The following is a 24,170-nucleotide window of genomic DNA, read 5'->3' as shown; positions in this document are numbered from 1 at the left end:
AGACCTGGTCTGGGCCTAATGCTCCTCCAGAGCAGATATGACCTGAGCATGTTCTAATGACCTGAGCATGTTCTAATGACCTGAGCATGTTCTAATGACCTGAGCATGTTCTAATGACCTGAGCATGTTCTAACCTACAGTATTTGCCATATCTTCAATCTAAGCCAACTAGAAAGTGTGTGCCCCCAGGCCTGGAGGGAAGCAAAAGTCATTCCGCTACCTAAGAATAGTAAAGCCCCCTTTACTGGCTCAAACAGCCGACCAATCAGCCTGTCACCAACCCTTAGTAAACTATTGGAAAGAATTGTGTTTGACCAGATACAATGCTATTTTACAGTAAACAAATTGACGACAGACTTTCAGCACGCTTATAGGGAAGGACATTCAACAAGCACAGCACTTACACAAATGACTGATGATTGGCTGAGAGAAATCGATGATAAAATGATTGTGGGCGCTGTTTTGTTAGACTTCAGTGTGGCTTTTGACATTATCGATCATAGTCTGCTGCTGGAAAAACGTATGACGTGGATGTCGATTAAAGCAGCCCCCAACACCGCTCTGATTCAGAGGGGTTGGGTTAAATGCGGAAGACACATTTAAGTTGAATGCATTCAGTTGTACAACTGACTAGGTATCCCCCTTTCCCTTACACCCCCTGCTATATTGTGGATAAAGAGTTACCTGTCTAACAGAACACAGAGGGTGTTCTTTAATGGAAGCCTCTCCAACATAATCCAGGTAGAATCAGGAATTCCCCAGGGCAGCTGTCTAGGCCCCTTACTTTTTTCAATCTTTACTAACGACATGCCACTGGCTTTGAGTAAAGCCAGAGTGTCTATGTATGCAGATGACTCAACACTATACACGTCAGCTACTACAGCGACTGAAATGACTGCAACACTTAACAAAGAGCTGCAGTTAGTTTCAGAATGGGTGGCAAGGAATAAGTTAGTCCTAAATATTTCAAAAACTAAAAGCATCGTATTGAAGTCTGTCCATAATAAAGCGCTGCTCTGCATTCTTAACAGCACTATCAACAAGGCAGGTCCTACAGGCTCTAGTTTTGTCGCATGTAGACTACAGTTCAGTCATGTGGTCAGGTGCCACAAAGAGGGAATTAGGCATTACAGTTGGCTCAGAACAGGGCAGCACGGCTGGCCCTTAAATGTACATGGAGAGCCAATATTAATAATATTCATGTCAATCTCTCCTGGCTCAATGTAGAGGAGAGATTGACTTCATCACTACTTGTATTTGTGAGAGGTATTGACATGTTGAAAGCACCGAGATGTCTGTTTAAACGACTAGCACACAGCTCAGACACCCATGCATACCCCACAAGACTCTTCACCATCCCCAAGTCCAGAACAGACTATGGGAGGTGCACAGTACTACATAGAGCCATGACTACATGGAACTCTATTCCACATCAGGTAACTGATGCAAGCAGTAGAATCAGATTTAAAAACAGTTACAAATACACTTTATGGAACAGCGGGGACTGTGAAGCAGCACAAACATAGGCACAGACACATGCAGACACACACAATAACATACACACTATACACACACGTACACATGGATTTTGTGTTGTAGATATGTGGTAGTGGAGTAGGGGCCTGAGGGCACACACTTAATATGTTGTGAAATCTGTTATGAATGTATTGTAATGTTTTTAAAATTGTATAACTGCCTTAATTTTGCCGGACCCCAGGAAGAGTAAACTGCTGCCTTGGCAGGAACTAATGGGGATCCATAATAAATACAAATACAAATGTACAGTACTGAAACTAAGAGGCCAGAGAGAAGGGGAAACTGCCCACAAGGGTACCCAGTCAATAACACCTAAATTAGACGTTTGGCAAGAAAGAAAACAAGTTGTGAAGAAGAGGAAGAATATTCAAACATCTCTTTATGAAATTAACATAACAGCTGGTAAATTACCATATTTTCTTCCAGCTCGAGTGTGGTACAGTAATAACTGTCATTCGACTCAATACTAAGGGACCATAAGCCGTTAGAATTGTGTCAGTTTTAAGAAAAATGTGCAGTATAATTCCATATGATTGATGTTGCAAAATTACAGTTCGTAACAGTATTTAGAGATATACTGTATAGACATTTAGGAATAGCTGGAGATGGGAAATGTGATGAAATAATGTGTAATTAGGATGTTGCAGTGTTTGGTTCTTTGTAAGAAAATGTGTAGGCTTATAGTCCAGATGATGTCAACTCTGTGTAGGCTGATGGTCCAGATGATGTCAACTCTGTGTAGGCTGATGGTCCAGATGATGTCAACTCTGTGTAGGCTGATGGTCCGGATGATGTCAACTCTGTGTAGGCTGATGGTCCAGATGATGTCAACTCTGTGTAGGCTGATGGTCCGGATGATGTCAACTCTGTGTAGGCTGATGGTTCCAGATGATGTCAACTCTGTGTAGGCTGATGGTTCCAGATGATGTCAACTCTGTGTAGGCTGATGGTCCGGATGATGTAAACTCTGCTAGTGTCACCGTGGTGACTGCTGTCTGTTGGTTTCTACTCAGGGAGATAGAGAACAGGATCGAGGCTGATCATCCAGTGGTGAGTTAGTTCAACTTCCTGTCTCTGTCTGTCTGTCTGTCAACATCATGTATCTATCTGTCTCCCCCGTCCACAGCCCAACTTCCTGTCTCTGTCAGCATCATGTATGTATCTGTCTCCCCGTCCACAGCCCAACTTCCTGTCTCTGTCAGCATCATGTATCTATCTGTCTCCCCGTCCACAGCCCAACTTCCTGTCTCTGTCAGTCAGTCTGTCAGCATCATGTATCTATCTGTCTCCCCGTCCACAGCCCAACTTCCTGTCTCTGTCAGCATTATGTATCTCTCTGTCTCCCTGTCCACAGCCCAACTTCCTGTATCTGTCAGCATCATGTATCTATCTATCTCCCCGTCCACAGCCCAACTTCCTGTCTCTGTCAGCATCATATATCTATCTGTCTCCCCGTCCACAGCCCAACTTCCTGTCTCTGTCAGCATCATGTATCTCTCTGTCTCCCCCGTCCACAGCCCAACTTCCTGTGTCTGTCAGCATCATGTATCTATCTGTCTCCCCTGTCCACAGCCCAACTTCCTGTGTCTGTCAGCATCATGTATCTATCTGTCTCCCCGTCCACAGCCCAACTTCCTGTCTCTGTCAGCATCATGTATCTATCTGTCTCCCCGTCCACAGCCCAACTTCCTGTCTCTGTCAGCATCATGTATCTAACTATCTCCCCGTCCACATCCCAACTTTTCCTGTGTCTGTCAGCATCATGTATCTATCTGTCTCCCCCGTCCACAGCCCAACTTCCTGTGTCTGTCAGCATCATGTATCTATCTATCTCCCCGTCCACAGCCCAACTTCCTGTCTCTGTCAGCATCATGTATCTATCTGTCTCCCCGTCCACAGCCCAACTTCCTGTCTCTGTCAGTCAATCTGTCAGCATCATGTATCTCTCTGTCTCCCCCGTCCACAGCCCAACTTCCTGTGTCTGTCAGCATCATGTATCTATCTGTCTCCCCGTACACAGCCCAACTTCCTGTGTCTGTCAGCATCATGTATCTATCTGTCTCCCCGTCCACAGCCCAACTTCCTGTGTCTGTCAGCATCATGTATCTATCTGTCTCCCCGTCCACAGCCCAACTTCCTGTCTCTGTCAGCATCATGTATCTATCTGTCTCCCCCGTCCACAGCCCAACTTCCTGTCTCTGTCAGCATCATGTATCTATCTGTCTCCCCGTCCACAGCCCAACTTCCTGTCTCTGTCAGCATCATGTATCTATCTGTCTCCCCGTCCACAGCCCAACTTCCTGTCTCTGTCAGCATCATGTATCAGGATCCAGACCTCTTCCCTTTTTTTCTTGTTCTACATGTTGCTACGTTACAGATTTATTCTAAAATGGATTAAATAAAATCAATCAACACACAACACCCCATAATGACGAAGTGAAAACAGCTTTTTAGACCTTATTTACATAAGTATTCAGACCCTTTGCTATGAGACTCGAAATTGATCATCCTTGAGATGTTTCTACAACTTGATTGGAGTCCAACTCTGGTAAATTCAATTGATTGGACATGATTTGGAAAATCACACACCTGTCTACATAAGGTCCCACAGTTGACAGTGCATGTCAGAGCAAAAACCAAGCCATGAGGTCAAAGGAATTGTCTGTAGAGCTCTGAGACAGGATTGTGTCGAGGCACAGATCTGGGGAAGGGAACCAAAATATTCTGCAGCATTGACGGTCCCCATGAACACAGTGGACTCCATCATTCTTAAATGGAAGAAGTTTGGAACCACCAGGACTCTTCCTAGAGCTGGCCACCCGGCCAAACTGAGCAATCGGGGGAGAAGGGCCTTGGTCAGGGAGGTGACCAAGAACCCAATGGCCACTCTGACAGTGCTCCAGAGTTCCTCTGCTGAAATGGCAGAACCTTCCAGAAGGACAACCATCTCTGCAGCACTCCACCAATCAGGCCTTTATGGTAGAGTGGCCAGACGGAAGCCACTCCTCAGTAAAAGTCATATGACAGCCCGCTTGGAGTTTGCCAAAAGGCACCTAAAGGACTCTCTGACCATGAGAAACAAGATTCTCTGGTCTGATTAATCCAAGATTGAACTCTTTGGCCTGAATGCCAAGCGTCACGTCTGGAGGAAACCTGGCACCATCCCTACGGTGAAGCATGGTGGTGGCAGCATCATACTGTGGGGATGTTTTTCAGTGGCATGGACTGGAAGACCAGTCAGGAAAGATTAACGGAGCAAAGTACAGAGAGATCCTTGATGAAAACCTGCTCCAGAGCGCTCAGGACCTCAGACTGGAGCGAAGGTTCACCTTCCAACAGGACAATGACCCTAAGCACACAGCCAAGACAACGCAGCAGTGGCTTCGGGACAAGTCTCTGAATGTCCTTGAGTGGCCCAGCCAGAGCCCGGACTTGAACCTGATCGAACATCTCTGGAGAGACCTGAAAATAGCTGTGCAGCGACGCTCCCCATCCAACCTGAGAGAGCTTGAGAGGATCTGCAGAGAAGAATGGGAGAAACTCCCCAAATACAGGTTTGCCAAGCTTGTAGCAAAATACCCAAGAAGACTCAAGGCTGTAATCGCTGCCAAAGGTGCTTCAACAAAGTACTGAGTAAAGGGTTCGAATACTTATGTAAATGTCATATTTAAGTTTTTTATTTTTTATAAATTTGCTAACATTTCTAAAAACCTGTTTTTGCTTTGTCATTATGGGGTATTGTGTATAGATTGATGAGGGGGAAAAAACAATTTAATCAATTTTAGAATAAGGCTGTAACGTAACATAATGTGGAAAAAGTCAAGGGGTCTGAATACTTTCCGAATGCACTGTATCTGTCTCCCCGTCCCCAGCCCAACTTCCTGTCTCTGTCAGTCAGTCTGTCAGCATCATGTGTCTATCTGTCTCACAGTCCACAGCCCAACTTCCTGTCTCTGCCAGTCTTCTCCAGTCTCTATTTGCTCACCATCTGACAGTGAGCCCATGGCTTGGATCAGTGTGAGTGTGGTTATTAAATAAACAACAGAATTTCATATACTTTGTTTTTTAGATTTTTATGTCAGCATTCGAAAGGGAAATTGGCCCAATATTATCTCAATGAGAAATGACATGAAAACGACAGTATACATTTTTACATCGTTAAATATTATTGTTACATCATATTATTCAGAAGTGATATTGGCCAATAGTATCTGCCTCTCTCTCTCTCTCTCTCTCTCTCTCTCTCCCCCCCTCCCCTCTCTCTCCCCCCTCCCCTCTCTCTCCCCCCTCTCTCTCTCCCCCTCGCTCTCTCACCCCCCTCTCTCTCTCTCCCTCGCTCTCTCACCCCCCTCTCTCGCCCCCCTCTCTCTCTCCCCCCCTCCCCTCTCTCGCCCCCTCTCTCTCTCCCCCCCTCCCCTCTCTCTCCCCCCTCTCTCTCCCCCTCCCCTCTCTCTCCCCCCTCTCTCTCCCCCTCCCCTCTCTCTCCCCCCTCTCTCCCCCTCCCCTCTCTCTCCCCCTCTCTCTCTCTTTCCCCCTCTCTCTCTCCCCCTCTCTCTCTCTCCCCCTCTCTCTCTCCCCTCTCTCTCCCCTCACTCTCTCTCCCCCTCACTCTCTCCCCCTCGCTCTCTCTCCCCCTCTCTCTCTTTCCCCCTCTCTCTCTCTCCCCCTCGCTCTCTCTCCCCCTCGCTCTCTCTCCCCCCTCTCTCTCTCTCCCTTCCTCTCTCTCTCTCCTCTCTCCCCCCCTCTCTATCTCCCCTCTCTCTCCTCTCTCTCCCCCCTCTCTCCCTCTCTCTCTCTCCCCTCTCTCCCTCTCTCTCTCTCCCCCCTCTCTCTCTCTCTCCCCTCTCTCTCTCTCCCCTCCCTCCCCTCCTCTGTGTCTTCTTCTCCTTCTCAGCCGGCCCCAGCCAATGCGGGGGAGGAGAGTGAGGAGGACCAGCAGTTCCGGAGCATCTTTCAGCAGATAGCCGGGGATGTGAGTACTGGGAGTACAGGGAAGCCAGGGAGCGCTTGGGGGAGTGTGAGTATAGTGCTGGGGTGGGTGGTCAATCAATGTGCTCCCAATCTAGGGCCGAGATTCAATCCAATCTAAATGATATCCGCGTTATAGCGCACTTTACATTTATAAGGTAATTTCCGATTGAGCCGACATATGCAGCATTTACCGTGAATGCGAACACAGGAACATTGCCTTTAAAAGCTGCATTGTCTGATTGAATCTCGGCCTATTTCCTGTGTTATGATCAGCCTACTGTTTCTGTCATATTGCTGTCGTTACCAGACCTGGGTTCAAATACTGTATCTCTGCTTTATTCATGACTCAGGATATGACCCAGATACACAGGAGGCGGATAGGACGATTCTCCAAATATTTATTATAACGAGGGGGCAGGCAAAGGGCAGGTCGAGGACGGGGGCAGGCAAAGGGCAGGTCGAGGGCAGGCAAAGGGCAGGTCGAGGGCAGGCAGAGGGCAGGTCGAGGGCAGGCAAAGGGCAGGTCGAGGGCAGGCAGAGGTTCGTAATCCAAGGCAGAGTCAATCAGGGACAGAACGGCGGGCTCAGGGTCAGGACAGGCTGAAAGGTCAAAACCGGGAAGACTAGAAAACAAAACTTGAGAACAGGAGAAAAAAAACAGAAAAACACGCTGGGACGACTTGACGAGACAAGACTGAACTGGCAACAGACAAACAGAAAAGGCAGGTATAAATACACAGGGGAATAATGGGGGAAAATAGGAGACACCTGGTGGGGGGTGGAGACACCTGGTGGGGGGTGGAGACACCTGGTGGGGGGGTGGAGACACCTGGTGGGGGGTGGAGACACCTGGTGGGGGGTGGAGACACCTGGAGGGGGGGTGGAGACACCTGGAGGGGGGTGGAGACACCTGGTGGGGGGTGGAGACACCTGGAGGGGGGTGGAGACACCTGGAGGGGGGTGGAGACAAGCACAAGACAGGTGAAACAGATCAGGGCGTGACAGTATCTACGCTTGATATAGCTTGCCTGGTGCAATGAAAACCAATGAAATTGTCCCAAAAGTGGAAACTGGCACTCCAGGTAGGCTCAATCAACCGATTTAAAGTAGGTATTATACAAAGAAAAACAAATACTACTTGAACTCAGGTCTGGTTATAGAAATGAATTTGATTAGGTTATTTTATTTTATCAGGTAAGGATGCTTTCAGACATCAATAGATTACCTACGGAAGCCCTGAATTATCTCGTTTGAACGACTTAGTATCTCGTTCGAATAACTTAGTATACCAAAAATGATTTGAATATTTTTTTTACTAAGTCGTTCAATCGAGACACTAAGCCATTTGAATGACTAATTATCCTCGCTTGAACGACTTAATTGTTATTTTGTCTAATTAGGCCTAATTTTGTATGCTGTTTGTCAGACCATGTAATGGTTGGTGCAGCCATTATTTCACTGATTCCATCCATTGATAAGATTATTCACGTGACAGTTCTTTGATAGCCTAAAGCAGGGCTTCTTTTGAATGCCAGAGCGTAAGTGAGGAGCGAGGAGCAGAGCGAGGAGCGGAGCGTATGACAAACAGCATAACAAATCAGGCCTAATTAGACAAAATAACAATTAAGTCGTTCAAATTAGACAGTCGTTCAAACGACTTAATATCTTGTTTGAACGACTTAGTATCTTGTTTGAATGTTTAGTAAATATATATATATATATATATATAGATAGATATTTCTCCTGAGTGGCGCAGTGGTCTAAGGCACTGCATCGCAGTGCTAACTGTGCCATTGGAGATCCTGGTTCGAATCCAGGCTCTGTCGCAGCCGGCCGCGACCGGGAGACTCATGGGCGGCGCACAATTGGCCCAGCGTCGTCCAGGGTAGGGGAGGGAATGGCCGGCAGGGATGTAGCTCAGTTGATAGAGCATGGCGTTTGCAACGCCAGGGTTGTGGGTTCGATTCCCACGGGGGGCCAGTAAAAAATAAATAATGTATGCACTCACTAACTGTAAGTCGCTCTCTGGATAAGAGCGTCTGCTAAATGACTAAAATGTAATATAGACAGGGCCTTAGAGTATTTAGACCCCTTATACTTTTTCCACATTTTGTTAGATGACAGCCTTATTCTAAAATTAATTATATTGTTTTTTTCCCCTCATCAATCTACACACAATACCCCATTATTACAATGCAAAACAGGTTTTTAGAAATGTTTGCTAATTTATTAAAAATAAAAATACTGAAATATGACATTTACATAAGTATTCGAACCCTTTACTCAGTACTTTGTTGAAGCACCTTTGGCAGCGATTACTGCCTAGAGTCTTCTTGGGTATGACGCTACAAGTTTGGCACACCTGTATTTGGGGAGTTTCTCCCATTCTTCTCTGCAGATCCTCTCAAGCTCTGTCAGGTTGGATGGGGAGCGTTGCTGCGCAGCTATTTTCAGGTCTCTCCAGAGATGTTCGATCAGGTTCAAGTCCGGGCTTTGGCTGGGCCACTCAAGGACATTCAGAGACATGTCCTGAAGCCACGCCTGCGTTGTCTTGGCTGTGTGCTTAGGGTTGTTGTCCTGTTGGAAGGTGAACCTTCGCCCCAGTCTGAGGTCCTGAGCGCTCTGGAGCAGGTTTTACTTTGCTCCGTTCATCTTTCCCTCGATCCTGACTAGTCTTCCAGTCCCTGCCGCTGAAGAAAATCCCCACAGCATGATGCTGCCACCACCATGCTTCACCGTAGGGATGGTGCCAGGTTTCCTCCAGACGTGACGCTTGGCATTCAGGCCAAAGAGTTCAATCTTGGTTTCATCAGACCAGAGAATCTTGTTTCTCATGGTCTGAGATTCTTTAGGTGCCTTTTGGCAAACTCCAAGCGGGCTGTCATGTGCCTTTTACTGAGGAGTGGCTTCCGTCTGGCCACTCTACCATAAAGGCCTGATTGGTGGAGTGCTGCAGAGATGGTTGTCCTTCTGGAAGGTTCTCCCAACTCCACAGAGGAACTCTGGAGCACTGTCAGAGTGGCCATCGGGTTCTTGGTCACCTCCCTGACCAAGGCCCTTCTCCCCCAATTGCTCAGTTTGGCCAGGCAGCCAGCTCTAGGAAGAGTCCATCTTCCATTTAAGAATGATGGAGGCCACTGTTTTCATGGGGACCTTCAATGCTGCAAAAAAATGTTGGTACCCTTCCCCAGATCTGTCCCTCGACACAATCCTGTCTCTGAGCTCTAAGGACAATTCCTTCTACCTCATGGCTTGGCTTTTTGCTCTGACATACACTGTCAACTGTGGGACCTTATATAGACAGGTGTGTGCCTTTCCAAATCATGTCCAATCAATTGAATTTACCACAGGTGGACTCCAGTCAAGTTGTAGAAACATCTCAAGGATGATCAATGGAAACAGGATGCACCTGAGCTCAATTTTGAGTCTCATAGCAAAGGGTCTGAATACTTTGGTAAATAAGATATTTCTGTATTTTATTTTTAATACATTTGCAAAAATGTCTAATAACCTGTTTTCGCTTTGTCATTATGGGGTATTGTGTGTAGATTGCTGAGGATTTTTATTGATTTAATCCATTTTAGAATAAGGCTGTAATGTTACAAAATGTGGAAAAAGTAAAGGGGTCTGAATACTTTCTGAAGGCGCTCTATGTATACATTGTTTTTACTATGTCGTTCAAACAAGATACTGAGTCGTTCAAATTAGATTTGTTTGTTTTCCCTTTGACTTCAGGGCTTCCGTGGATTAACACAAACAACGAATGCCATTGAAACATTAAAATGTAAAAAGAAATGTCCAGTCAGATGATCTCCATGTGTCCTTCTCCCTCTGTCTCCTCTCTCACAGGAAATGGAAATAACCGCCAACGAGCTGAAGAATGTCCTCAACAGTATCGTCTCCAAACGTAAGACTAAAAGTAGACGTTACAGTCCTCTTCTTTATCATTACAGAAGGGGTTCCACAAGCTCCATTTTAGGGCCTGTTTTGTTCACCATTTTTATTTTTATTTTATTTTATTTTATTTCACCTTTATTTAACCAGGGAAGCCAGTTGAGAACAAGTTCTCATTTACAACTGCGACCTGGCCAAGATAAAGCAAAGCAGTGCGATAAAAACAACAACACAGAGTTACATATGGGGTAAATGTCACGGTTTCGGCCGAGGCTGCTCCTCTTCCTTGTTCGGGCAGGCTTCGGCGGTCGTCGTCTCCGGAGTACTAGCTGCCACCGTTCTGTGTTTCATGTTCATTTGGTTTTGTCTGTTCATAACACCTGTCCCTTATTTGTGTCTTAATTGTTTCCCTATTTAGTTTCGTGTGTTTGGGTCAGGTGTTATGCGTGATTGTTGATTGTCAGCCTGCCTCTGAGAAGTTTGTTGTTCTCTCGTTGTTGTTACCCGAGAGCTCGCACTGCGTGCGCTTTTCTTGTTTAGACGCACTGTGTTTTTGTGCGTAATTGTTTGCGCCACCCGGTTGGGTTGGCGACTCCTTGTTCACGTGTTGTTTGAACATTACTAAAGACGGTTGAAGTCATCCTGTTCCTGCGCTTGATTCCTTCCACGCATCTTACACACCACTCTGTCAGGACTGCCCTCTTCAATTCAAACCACAGGGTTTCAATGATTTTCAAGTCCAGAGACTGAGATGGCCATTGCAAAATGTTGATTTTTGTGGCCAATTAGCCATTTCTTTATGGATTTTGATCTGTGCTTGGGGTTATTGTCTTGCTGGAAGATCCACTTGCAGCCAAGTTTCACCCTCCTGGCAGAAGCAACCAGGTTTTTAGCTAGAATGTCCTGGTACTGTGTAAAGTTTGTTAACTAAATTGTTAAATGGTACTGGGTAAAATTAATTTATTTTTGCTTATCTTTAACACGGGTGTCAATAATTTCGGACCCCACTGTATATAAATCATATACACAAATGAGGACTGTCTGGTCCCCAGAAGAGTTTGGAAACACTGTCCTAAATCTCCCTCGCTCTCTCTCTCTCCCACAGATACAGTACATATAGATATATACTATATAGATATCAGATCATATAACATATCCTCTTCTATGTTGTCATTCTCCCATTAGTCACCTACAGTGTTTCCCAACCCTCAACTGGGACCACCTGATAGTCCACAGTTTTGTTCTAGCCCTGCGCTGACACACCAGATTCAACTAAGTGGTCATTTGTCGATTTGTGAACCCTCTGTCTCTCTCTCTCCCACAGATAAGGACCTGAACTCAGAGGGTTTTAGCCTGGACAGCTGCAGGAGCATGATCTCTCTCATGGACGTATCCTCTGTATCTGGGCTGTCTGTAGATAGACCCGCCTGCAGAGACCCGCCTGCAGAGACCCGCCCGGGTCAGGTTCTGTTGTCTGTATCAGTGCTTCTCAAACCTCTCGTCGGGGACCCCCAGATGTTTCACAATGTTGTTGTGGCCCTGAAGTAGCTCACCTGATTCACTTCGTCAAGGGCTTGATGATTGGTTGGCAATTTGAATAATATTATAATAACATGCCATTTGACGGACGCTTTCATCCAAAGCAGCAGTCACATGTGTGGATACATTTTACATATGGGTGGTCCCGGGAATCGAACCCACTACCCTGGCGTTACAAGCGCCGTGCTCTACCAACTGAGCTACAGAGGAGATGCGCAAGCTGTGGAATAGATCAAATACAGGGAACGGCTGGGGGTCCCCGAGGAGAGGTTTGGGGGAAACCACTGGAACGGCTGGGGGTCCCCGAGGAGAGGTTTGGGGGAAACCACTGGAACGGCTGGGTGTCCCCGAGGAGAGGTTTGGGGGAAACCACTGCTCTATAGAGAGAGAGCACAGTCTGTTGTGACCTGGGACAGGGCCTACGGTGGCCTATGAGGGCCAAATCCACCATTTTACTGCTGTGGTTCGCAGTAGCAAGGCCATGGGTGTTACAGGAAATGCACTAAATGTATTAACCAGGGTCTGTGAGCTAAGGGAGTGGAGAAACAGGTTATTCTGAGCCAAGTGACCCTATGTTGATGAGTTCCCCATGTGTCGCCCGTCGTTGTGGTCTTAACTGCAGCTGTCTAGATGGACGGGACGGGTAGACTCAACCTGCAGGAGTTCAGACATCTCTGGAACAAGATCAAGCAGTGGCAGGTGAGAATGCTGGGTTTTCCCTTTACCTGCTGCTCCCAATGGCACTGTAGACATGGTCAGATGTGTAGATTTATAACTGCTCTGTTTCTTAGGGAATTTTCCAACACTATAACTCGGACCAGGCTGGCAGCATCAACAGCTACGAGATGAGAAATGCTGTCAACGATGCAGGTAAGATCAAATCAAATCAAATGTTATTGGCCACATGCGCCGAATACAACAGGTGCAGACATTACAGTGAAATGCTTACTTACAGCCCTTAACCAACAGTGCATTTATTTTTATTAAAAAAAGTAGAATAAAACAACAAAAAAAGTGTTGAGAAAAAAAAGAGCAGAAGTAAAATAAAAGAACAGTAGGGAGGCTATATATACAGTAAAATAAAGTGACAGTAGGGAGGCTATATATACAGTAAAATAAAGTGACAGTAGGGAGGCTATATATACAGGGGGGTACCGGTGCAGAGTCAATGTGCGGGGGCACCGGCTAGTTGAGGTAGTTGAGGTAATATGTACATGTGGGTAGAGTTAAAGTGACTATGCATAAATAATTAATTAGTAGTAGCAGCGTAAAAAGATGGGGTGGAGGGGCAGTGCAAATAGTCCGGGTAGCCATGATTAGCTGTTCAGGAGTCTTATGGCTTGGGGGTAGAAGCTGTTGAGAAGTCTTTTGGACCTAGACTTGGCGCTCCGGTACCGCTTGCCGTGCGGTAGAGCATCTCTAGTTGTGTTTACCAGATTTAAATAGAATACAATCGGCAGCTGGATTGGATCCCTGTTTAAGCAACTACAAGGAGATGTAAAGAAATGTTGTTTTGTTTAAATGTGCTGCAGCATGGTAACTGACCACTCCACAGCCTAATGTATGTCTCTAATATCTCCTGTCTCTTCAGTCATGTGTCTTTGTCTCCCGTTCAGGTTTCCGTCTCAACAACCAGCTCTATGACATCATCACCATGCGCTACGCCAACGAGGGCATGAACATCGACTTTGACAGCTTCATCAGCTGTCTGGTCCGCCTCGAAGCCATGTTCAGTATGTCACCTTATCTCCGTATTACACTGGTCCCAGATCTGTATGTGCTGTCTTGTCAACTCCTGGCCATTGGCATGCAGTTCGGGTTACTGTAAATGTTGATGTAAAATGGGCGTTTTATATTTGAGTTGATTATGATTTATTTGACATTTAAAAACACAACTCAACCACACGTGTGTATACAACACGTTTTAAGTAATTGAGGAAAACACAACCAAAGTTGCACTTTGTTTTCTTCTCATTTTGGTCCTCTTAATATAAATCTTTGATTTATTTATTGATTGATTGATTGATTATATGGGGTTTGTTTGCAGGGGCGTTCCAGGCCTTTGACCAGGATGGAGACGGTACGATCAGACTCAGTGTCTTGGAGGTAAGCTGCTAATGCTATAATACATCATGGAATATAATGAGTATTAACATGTTATTACCACCACCTTAGGTAGAGTGAACCAAGATGTTATTACCACTGCCAACATGTTATTACCACTGCCTTAGGTAGAGTGAACCAAGATGTTATTACCACTGCCAATATGTTATTACCACTGCCTTAGGTAGAGTGGACCAAGATGTTATTACCACTGCCTTAGGTAGAGTGGACCAATATGTTATTACCACTGCCTTAGGTAGAGTGGACCAAGATGTTATTACCACCGCCTGAGGTAGAGTGAACCAAGATGTTATTACCACTGCCTTAGGTAGAGTGGACCAAGATGTTATTACCACCGCCTTAGGTAGAGTGGACCAAGATGTTATTACCACTGCCTTAGGTAGAGTGGACCAAGATGTTATTACCACCGCCTTAGGTAGAGTGAACCAAGATGTTATTACCACTGCCTTAGGTAGAGTGAACCAAGATGTTGTTTTCACCTAACGTCTGTATCACCATTGTTTTTAATGGTGCTCACGGTTAGCTGCTGCTTTTCCCTAGTCGGAGCGTTTAGCTTATTTTTTGGGGGAAAAGTACCCTGTCGACACAGCCCCTTACTGCACATGTATAAGGACAACAACAGTGTTACCAACCTAACTGATATCTGTGTTACCAAATTCAGGGGTTCTCAAACTTTTTGGGTCCGGGGACCCCTTTCGTGATTGCAAATTCATAACCAGAACACAACTGGAGTGAGATAAAACTAACATACAAGGAGTTTTACTATGACTTCGGCAGTGCATGGCTGGACGAACCACGTCTCTGCCCTGGGAAGGAACATTTAAACGCCCGCCTCTTGGCATCTGAGATCAGTTTTCAAGCTAATACCCTGCAATTCTACACATTTTGCCATAAGGCAGAGATAAAACTTTGCCGTTTTAAATCTTAAATTACAATGCATTTATGTTTGAGTAAATACACTTTTGGGGAATAAAAGAAGTAATGAGTTAAAAAATTACATTTTAGTCATTTAGCAGACGCTCTTATCCAGAGCAATTAGGGTTAAGTGCCTCGCTCAAGGGCACATCGACAGATTTTCACCTAGTCGGCTCGGGGATTAGAACCAGTGACCTTTCGTTTACTGGCACAACGCTCTTAACCACTAAGCTACCTGCCGCCCCGGCCGGTGGAGTACTGTGGATACCATTATCCCTGTGAGCTTCCCAGTCCCATGTTGCTCAGGGTTAATAACATACATTGTAGATAAAAAAATATTACATTGTATTGTATTCTACACTGAACAAAAATATAAATGCAACATGTAAAGTGTTGGTCCCATGTTTCATGAGCTGAAATAAAATATCCCAGAAATGTTCCATACGCACAAAAAGCTTATTTATCTCAAATTTGGTGCACAAATCTATTTACATCCCTGTTAGTGAGCATTTATAATTTGCCAAGATAATCCATCCACCTGACATGTGTGGCATATCAAGAAGCTGATTAAACAGCATGATCACTACACAGGTGCACCTTGTGCTGGGGACGATAAAAGGCCACTCTAAAATGTGCAGTTTTGTCACACAACACAATGCCAAAGATGTCTCAAGTTTTGAGGGAGCGTGCATTTGGCATGCTGACTGACGGAATGTCCACCAGAGCTGTTGCCAGATAATTGAATGTTCATTTCTCTACCATAAGCCACCTCCAATGTCATTTTAGAGAATTTGGCAGTACATCCAACCGGCCTCACAACCACAGACCACGTAGAACCACGCCAGCCCAGGACCTCCCCAGACCACGTAGAACCACGCCAGCCCAGGACCTCCCCAGACCACGTAGAACCACGCCAGCCCAGGACCTCCCCAGACCACGTAGAACCACGCCAGCCCAGGACCTCCCCAGACCACGTAGAACCACGCCAGCCCAGGACCTCCACATCCGGCTTCTTCACCTGCGGGGTCGTCTGAGACCAGCCTCCTGGACAGCTGATGAAACTGTGGGTTTTGCACAACAATAATAATTGCTGCACAAACTGTCAGAAACCGTCTCAGGGAAGCTCATCTGCGTGCTCGTCGTCCTCACCAGGGTCTTGACCTGACTGCAGTTCGGCATTGTAACCGACTTCAGTGGGCAAACGCTCACCTTCGATGGCCACTGGCACGCTGGAGAAGTGTGCTCTACACGGATGAATCCCGGTTTCAACTGTACCGGGCAGATGGCAAACGTGTGGGCGAGTGGTTTGCTGATGTCAACATTGTGAAAAGAGTGCCCCATGGTGGCGGTGGGGTTATGGTATGGGCAGGCATAAGCTACGGAAAACTAACACAATTACATTTAATTGATGGCTATTTGAATGCACAGCGATACCGTTACGAGATCCTGAGTGCCATTCATCCGCCACCATCACCTCATGTTTCAGCATGGTAATGCACAGCCCCATGTCACAAGGATCTGTATACAATTCCTGGAAGCTGAAAATGTCCCAGTTCTTCCATGGCCTGCATACTCACTAGACATGTCACCCATTGATCATGTTTGGGATGCTCTGGATCGACGTGTACGACAGCGTGTTCCAGTTCCTGTCAATATCCAGCAACTTCACACAGCCATTGAAGAGGAGTGGGACAACATTCCACAGGCCACAACCAACAGCCTGATCAACTCTATGCGAAGGAGATGTGTCGCACTGCATGAGGGAAATGGTGGTCACACCAGATACTGTCTGGTGTGCTGATCCACTCCCCTACCTTTTTTAAAGGTATATGTGACCAACAGATGCATATCTGTATTCCCTGTCAACTGAAATCCATAGATTAGGGCTTAATTAATTTATTTCAATAGACTGATTTCCTTATATGACCTGTAACTCAGTAAAATCTTTGAAATTGTTGCATGTTGCATTTATATTTTGGTTCAGTGTATTACAACCTATTCTTCGGATCACTTGCCCAAAATATAATCTGTTTAATCTGTTTATAGATACAGTACCAGTCAAAAGTTTGGACACCCCTACTCATTCAAGGGTTTTTCTTAATTTTTTACTATTTTCTACATTGTAGAATAATAGTGAAGACATCAAAACTATGAAATAACACACATGCAATCATGTAGTAACCAAAAAAAAGGGTTAAACAAATCAAAATATATGTTACATTTGAGATTCTTCAAAGTAGCCACCCTTTGCCTTGATGACAACACATGAACAAAACAACGTAACGTAAAGTCCTCAGGCTAAACACAACACAACACAACACAACACAACACAACACAACACAACACAACACAACACAACACAACACAACACAACACAACACAACACAACACAACACAACACAACACAACACAACACAACACAACACAACACAACACAACACAACACAACACAACACAACACAACACAACACAACACAACACAAGCCTCTACACCAAGATCCCACCACTAGTGATTGCCAATAGGCTGCCTAAGTACGATCCCCAATCAGAGACAACGAGCGACAGCTGTCTCTGATTGGGAATCACACCCGGCCAAACATAGAAATACAACACCTAGACTGAGAACATAGAAAATACAACATAGAACTCCACACCCTGACTCAACATACTAGAGTCCCATAAGTCAGGGTCAGGGTTAGGGTTAGTACCCCCCAGACATCAGTCAATTCAAAGGGTTTATTACGTAAATTGTGCGTTATTCTTTCAGATGGAATATAGGAAGTTAGTTATTTTAGCCACATCTGCTTGCTTGGCGGAGTGTCACTCTTCCATTATAATAGCTGTGCATTTATTGGCTGCAATGACTGCCAATTGAATGAATCTGGTTCTGCTACCAATATTAACTGGTAGAACAGAGTCATCTCCAAGAAGAATAAGGGAAGGATCAAGTGGTACAGTCATATTAGTGACCTGTGATAAGACCTGTATAAAGTCTTCCCAATAATTGCCTTGTTCAGGGCAGGACAAAAACATATGCATAAGTGTGCCAATCCCCATTTTACACCTTTGCCAACATTTTGAATATTTAGAATTGATCTTATATTGATCTTGTCTGCTCTGGTGTAAACCCTATGGAAAATACACTGCTCAAAAAAATAAAGGGAACACTTAAACAACACAATTTTGACTGGTACTGTACTGTACATTGCATTTGAAAAGTATTCAGATCCCTTGACTTTTTCCACATTTTGTTACGCTACAGCCTTATTCTAAAATTGATTTTATTCCCTCATCAATCTACACACAATACCCCATAATGACAAAGCGAAAACAGGTTGTTGGACATTTTTGCAAATGTATTCAATATAAAAAACTGAAATACCTTATTTACATAAGTATTCAGACCCTTTGAGACTTGAAATTGAGCTCAGGTGCATCCTGTTTCCATTGATCATCCTTGAGATGTTTCTACAACTTAATTTGAGTCCACCTGTGGTAAATTCAATTGATTGGTAAATTCAATCGATTTGGAAAGGCACACACCTGTCTATATAAGGTCCCACAGTTGACAGTGCATGTCAGAGCAAAAACCAAGCCATGAGGTCGAAGGAATTGTCCGTAGAGCACCAAGACAGGATTGTGTTGAGGCACAGATCTGGGGAAGGGTACCAAAAAATGTCTGCAGCATTGAAGGTCCCCAAGAACACAGTGGCCTCCATCATTCTTAAATGGAATAAATTTGGAACCAGACATGCATGTGGTCCTCTGTAGCTCAATTTGTAGAGCATGGCGCTTGTAACGCCAGGGTAGTGGGTTCGATCCCCGGGATCACCCATACGTAAAAATGTATGCACACATGACTAAGTCGCTTTGGATAAAAGCGTCTGCTAAATGGCATATTTATTTATATTTAAGACTCTTCCTAGAGCTGGCCGCCCGACCAAACTGAGCAATCGGGGGAGAAGGGCCTTGGTCAGGGAGGTGACCAAGAACCCGATGGTCACTCTGACAGAGCTCTAGAGTTCCTCTGTGGAGATGGGAGAACCTTCCAGAAGGACAACCATCTCTGCAGCACTCCACCAATCAGGCCTTTATGGTAGAGTGGCCAGACGGAAGCCACTCCTCAGTAAAAGGCAGCTTGGAGTTTGCCAAAAGGCACCTAAAGACGTACAAGATTCTCTGGTCTGATTAAACCAAGATTGAACTATTTGGCCTGAATGCCAAGTGTCACTTCTGGAGGAAACCTGGCACCATCCCTATGGTGAAGCATGGTGGTGGCAGCATCACGGCTGGAGGAAACCTGGCACCATCCCTACGGTGAAGCATGGTGGTGGCAGCATCACGGCTGGAGGAAACCTGGCACCATCCCTACGGTGAAGCATGGTGGTGGCAGCATCACGTCTGGAGGAAACCTGGCACCATCCCTACGGTGAAGCATGGTGGTGGCAGCATCATGCTGTGGGGATGTTTTTCAGTGGCAGCGACTAGTCAGGATATAGGGAAAAATTAACGGCGCAAAGTACAGAGAGATCCTTGATGAAAACCTGCTCCAGAGCGCTCAGGACCTCAGACTGGGGCGAAGGTTCACCTTCCAACAGGACAACGACCCTAAGCACACAGCCAAGACAACGCAGGAGTGGCTTCGGGACAAGACTCTGAATGTCCTTGAGTGGCCCAGCCAGAGCCCGGACTTGAACCTGATCGAACATCTCTGGAGAGACCTGAAAATAGCTGTGCAGCGACGCTCCAACCTGACAGAGCTTGAGAGGATCTGCAGAGAAGAATGGGAGAAACTCCCTAAATACAGGTGTGCCTTTGTAGAGTCATACCCAAGAAGACTTGATGCTAACCTCAGCCAAAGGTGCTTCAACAAAGTACTGAGTAAAGGGTCTGAATACTTATGTATTAATATTTTAAAATTAGCTAACATTTCTAAAAACCTGTTTTTGCTTTGTCATTATGGGGTATTGTGTGTAGATTGATGAGGGGGAAAAACAATTAATCAATTTGAGAATAAGGCTGTAACGTAACAAAATACTTTCCGAATGCACTGTATATATATATACACTGAACAAAAATATAAACGCAACAATTTCAAAAATGTTACTGAGTTACAAGGAAATCAGTCAATTCAAATAAATTCATTAGGCCCTAATCTATGGATTCCACATGACTGGGAATACAGATATGCATCTGTTGGTCACAGAGGTAGGGCAGTGGATCAGAAAACCAGTCAGTATCTGGTGTGACCACCATTTTCCTCATGCAGCGCGACACATCTCCTTCGCGTAGAGTTGATCAGGCTGTTGATTGTAGCCTGTGGAATGTTGTCCCATTCGTCTTCAATGGCTGTGCGAAGTTGCTGGATATTGGCAAGAACTGGAACACGCTGTCGTATGTATCGATCAAGAGCATTCCAAACCTGCTCAATGGGTGACATGTCTGGTGAGTATGCAGGCCGTGGAAGAACAGAGACATTTTCAGCTTCCAGGAATTGTGTACAGATCCTCGCGACATGGGGCCGTGTATTACATGCTGAAACATGAGGCGATGGCGGTGGATGAATGGCACAACAATGGGCCTCAGGATCTCGTAACGGTATCTCTGTGCATTAAAAATGCAATTGTGTTCGTTGTCTATAGCTTATCCCTGCCCAACCATAACCCCGCCGCCACCATTTGGCACACTGTTCACAACGTTGACATCAGCAAACCCCTCGCCCACACAGCGCCATACACGCTGTCTGCCATCTGCCCGGTACAGTTGAAACAGGGATTCATCCGTGAAGAGCACACTTCTCCAGCGTGCCAGTGGCCATCGAAAGTGAGAATTTGCCCACTGATGTCGGTTACGATGCCGAACTGCATTCAGGTCAAGACCCTGGTGAGGACGACGAGCACGCAGATGAGCTTCCCTGAGACGGTTTCTGACAGTTTGTGCAGAAATTCTTCGGTTGTGGCAAACCCACAGTTTCATCAGATGTCCGGGTGGCTGGTCTCAAACGATGAAGAAGGCTGACGTGGAGGTCCTGGGCTAGGGTGGTTGTGAGGCCGGTTGGACGTACTGCCAAATTCTCTAAAACGACATTGGAGGCGGCTTATGGTAGAGCAATGAACATGAACCCCCTGCAGTACCTCCGCGGACCCCACTTTGAGAACTTCTGTCCTAACTGATCATACCCCTCTATGTCTCTCCTCTATGTCCTAACTGATTGTAACAGTGTTGCTTCCGTCCCTCTCCTTGCCCCTACCTGGGCTTGAACCAGGGACCCTCTGCACACATCGACAACAGTCACCCTCGAAGCACCGTTACCCGTCGCTCCACAAAAGCCGCGGCCCCTTGCAGAGCAAGGAAGAAACAACTACTTCAAGGTCTCAGAGCGAGTGACGTCACCGATTGAAACGCTACTAGCGCGCACCGCTAACTAGCTAGCCATTTCACACCGGTTACATGATAATACCCCTCTAAATCCGTTCAAATCAAATCAAATGTTATTTGTCACACACACATGTTTAGCAGATGTTATTGCGGGTGTAGTGAAATGCATGTGTTTCTAGCTCCAACATTGCAGTATATCTAACCATTTTCTGTCTCACCTCTATGTCCTAACTGATCATACCCTTCTATGTCCTAACTGATCATACCCTTCTATGTCCTAACTGATCATACCCTCTATGTCCTAACTGATCATACCCTTCTATGTCCTAACTGATCATACCCTTCTATGTCCTAACTGATCATACCCTTATATGTCCTAACTGATCATACCCTCTATGTCCTAACTGATCATACCCCTTCTATGTCCTAACTGATCATACCCTCTATGTCCTAACTGATCATACCCTCTATGTCCTAACTGATCATACCCCTTCTATGTCCTAACTGATCATACCCTCTATGTCCTAACTGATCATACCCTTCTATGTCCTAACTGATCATACCCTTCTATGTCCTAACTGATCATACCCTCTATGTCCTAACTGATCATACCCTTCTATGTCCTAACTGATCATACCCTTCTATGTCCTAACTGATCATACCCTCTATGTCCTAACTGATCATACCCTTCTATGTCCTAACTGATCATACCCTCTATGTCCTAACTGATCATACCCTTCTATGTCCTAACTGATCATACCCTCTATGTCCTAACTGATCATACCCTTCTATGTCCTAACTGATCATACCCTTCTATGTCTCTCCTCTATGTCCTAACTGATCATACCCTCTATGTCCTAACTGATCATACCCTTCTATGTCTCTCCTCTATGTCCTAACTGATCATACCCTTCTATGTCCTAACTGATCATACCCTTCTATGTCTCTCCTCTATGTCCAGTGGCTCCAGCTGACCATGTATGCCTAGAGATCTAGAAAGGTCTTCTCAGCTGGTCTGCCTCCCAGGGGAGACCCACACCATGTGAAGAACAGAGGCGAACTACCAGCATTTACCTCAGTCGTGACCGTGCCAGACCGTAGCCCTAACCCTGCCTGTACCACCTCCACCACTTCCTGTTCACCTCACTTCCTGTTCACCTCACTTCAACCCTCAGACCTCACAATAGACTGCTACTCCATACCACTTAGCACTCCCACACATCCTACCCCATCCTACCCCATCCTACCCCATCCTACCACATCCTACCCCATCCTACCCCATCCTACCCCATCTCTCTCTCCCACACATCCTACCCCATCCTACCCCATCCTACCCCATCCTACCCTCTATCCTACCCCATCCTACCCCATCCTACCCTCTATCCTACCCCATCCTACCCCATCCTACCCCATCCTACCACATCCTACCCCATCCTACCCCATCCTACCCCATCTCTCTCTCCCACACATCCTACCCCATCCTACCCCATCCTACCCCATCCTACCCCATCCTACCCCATCCTACCCCATCTCTCACTCGCACACATCCTACCCCATCCTACCCCATCGTACCCCATCCTACCCCATCCTACCCCATCCTACCCCATCCTACCCCATCCTACCCCATCTCTCACTCGCACACATCCTACCCCATCCTACCCCATCCTACCCCATCCTACCCCATCCTACCCCATCCTACCCCATCCTACCCCATCTCTCACTCCCACACATCCTACCCCATCCTACCCCATCCTACCCCATCCTACCCCATCCTACCCCATCCTACCCTATCCTACCCCATCCTACCCCATCTCTCTCTCCCACACATCCTACCCCATCCTACCCCATCCTACCCCATCCTACCCCATCCTACCCCATCTCTCTATCCCACACATCCTACCCCATCTCTCTCTCCCTCTAACCTTCTCCTTCTCCACCTCTCTCTCCCTCTAACCTTCTCCTTCCCCATCTCTCTCTCCCTCTAACCTTCTCCATCTCTCTCTCCCTCTAACCTTCTCCATCTCTCTCTCCCTCTAACCTTCTCCATCCCTCTCTCCCTCTAACCTTCTCCTTCCCCATCTCTCTCTCCCTCTAACCTTCTCCATCTCTCTCTCCCTCTAACCTTCTCCTTCCCCATCTCTCTCTCCCTCTAACCTTCTCCTTCCCCATCTCTCTCTCCCTCTAACCTTCTCCATCTCTCTCTCCCTCTAACCTTCTCCATCTCTCTCTCACTCTAACCTTCTCCATCTCTCTCTCCCTCTAACCTTCTCCTTCCCCATCTCTCTCTCCCTCTAACCTTCTCCATCTCTCTCTCCCTCTAACCTTCTCCATCTCTCCCTCCCTCTAACCTTCTCCATCTCTCTCTCCCTCTAACCTTCTCCATCTCTCTCTCCCTCTAACCTTCTCCATCCCCATCTCTCTCTCCCTCTAACCTTCTCCTACCCCATCTCTCTCTCCCTCTAACCTTCCCCATCTCTCTCTCCCTCTAACCTTCTCCTTCTCCATCTCTCTCTCCCTCTAACCTTCTCCTTCCCCATCTCTCTCTCCCTCTAACCTTCTCCTTCTCCATCTCTCTCTCCCTCTAACCTTCTCCTTCTCCATCTCTCTCCCTCTAACCTTCTCCTTCTCCATCTCTCTCTCCCTCTAACATCCTCCTTCCCCATCTCTCTCTCCCTCTAACCTTCTCCTTCTCCATCTCTCTCCCTCTAACCTTCTCCTTCTCCATCTCTCTATCCCTCTAACATCCTCCTTCCCCATCTCTCTCTCCCTCTAACCTTCTCCTTCTCCATCTCTCTCCCTCTAACCTTCTCCTT

General features: G+C 46.2%; 1 protein-coding gene across 1 annotated transcript in view; it reads left to right on the top strand.

Annotated features, from left to right (window-relative positions):
* LOC311146010 (calpain-3-like) overlaps positions 1-22,345 on the top strand; it is a gene marked incomplete at both ends in the record, with an annotated part of 63,939 nt that extends 41,594 nt beyond the window's left edge. Inside the window, 9 exons of the mRNA XM_084182445.1 lie at positions 2,550-2,586; positions 6,431-6,508; positions 10,357-10,414; positions 11,726-11,790; positions 12,571-12,639; positions 12,732-12,810; positions 13,557-13,673; positions 13,988-14,046; positions 22,319-22,345. Of these exons, the coding sequence (XP_084038571.1) occupies positions 2,550-2,586; positions 6,431-6,508; positions 10,357-10,414; positions 11,726-11,790; positions 12,571-12,639; positions 12,732-12,810; positions 13,557-13,673; positions 13,988-14,046; positions 22,319-22,345 (589 nt within the window). The remainder of the gene's footprint in view (positions 1-2,549; positions 2,587-6,430; positions 6,509-10,356; positions 10,415-11,725; positions 11,791-12,570; positions 12,640-12,731; positions 12,811-13,556; positions 13,674-13,987; positions 14,047-22,318) is intronic.
* Between the last annotated feature and the right edge of the window lie 1,825 nt (positions 22,346-24,170).

This window comes from Coregonus lavaretus (assembly GCF_964263955.1).
Source record: "Coregonus lavaretus genome assembly, chromosome: 18".
Taxonomy (NCBI): Eukaryota; Metazoa; Chordata; class Actinopteri; order Salmoniformes; family Salmonidae; genus Coregonus; species Coregonus lavaretus.
Note: the sequence above shows the minus strand (reverse complement) of the source record. Positions and strands in the feature narration are given on the sequence as shown.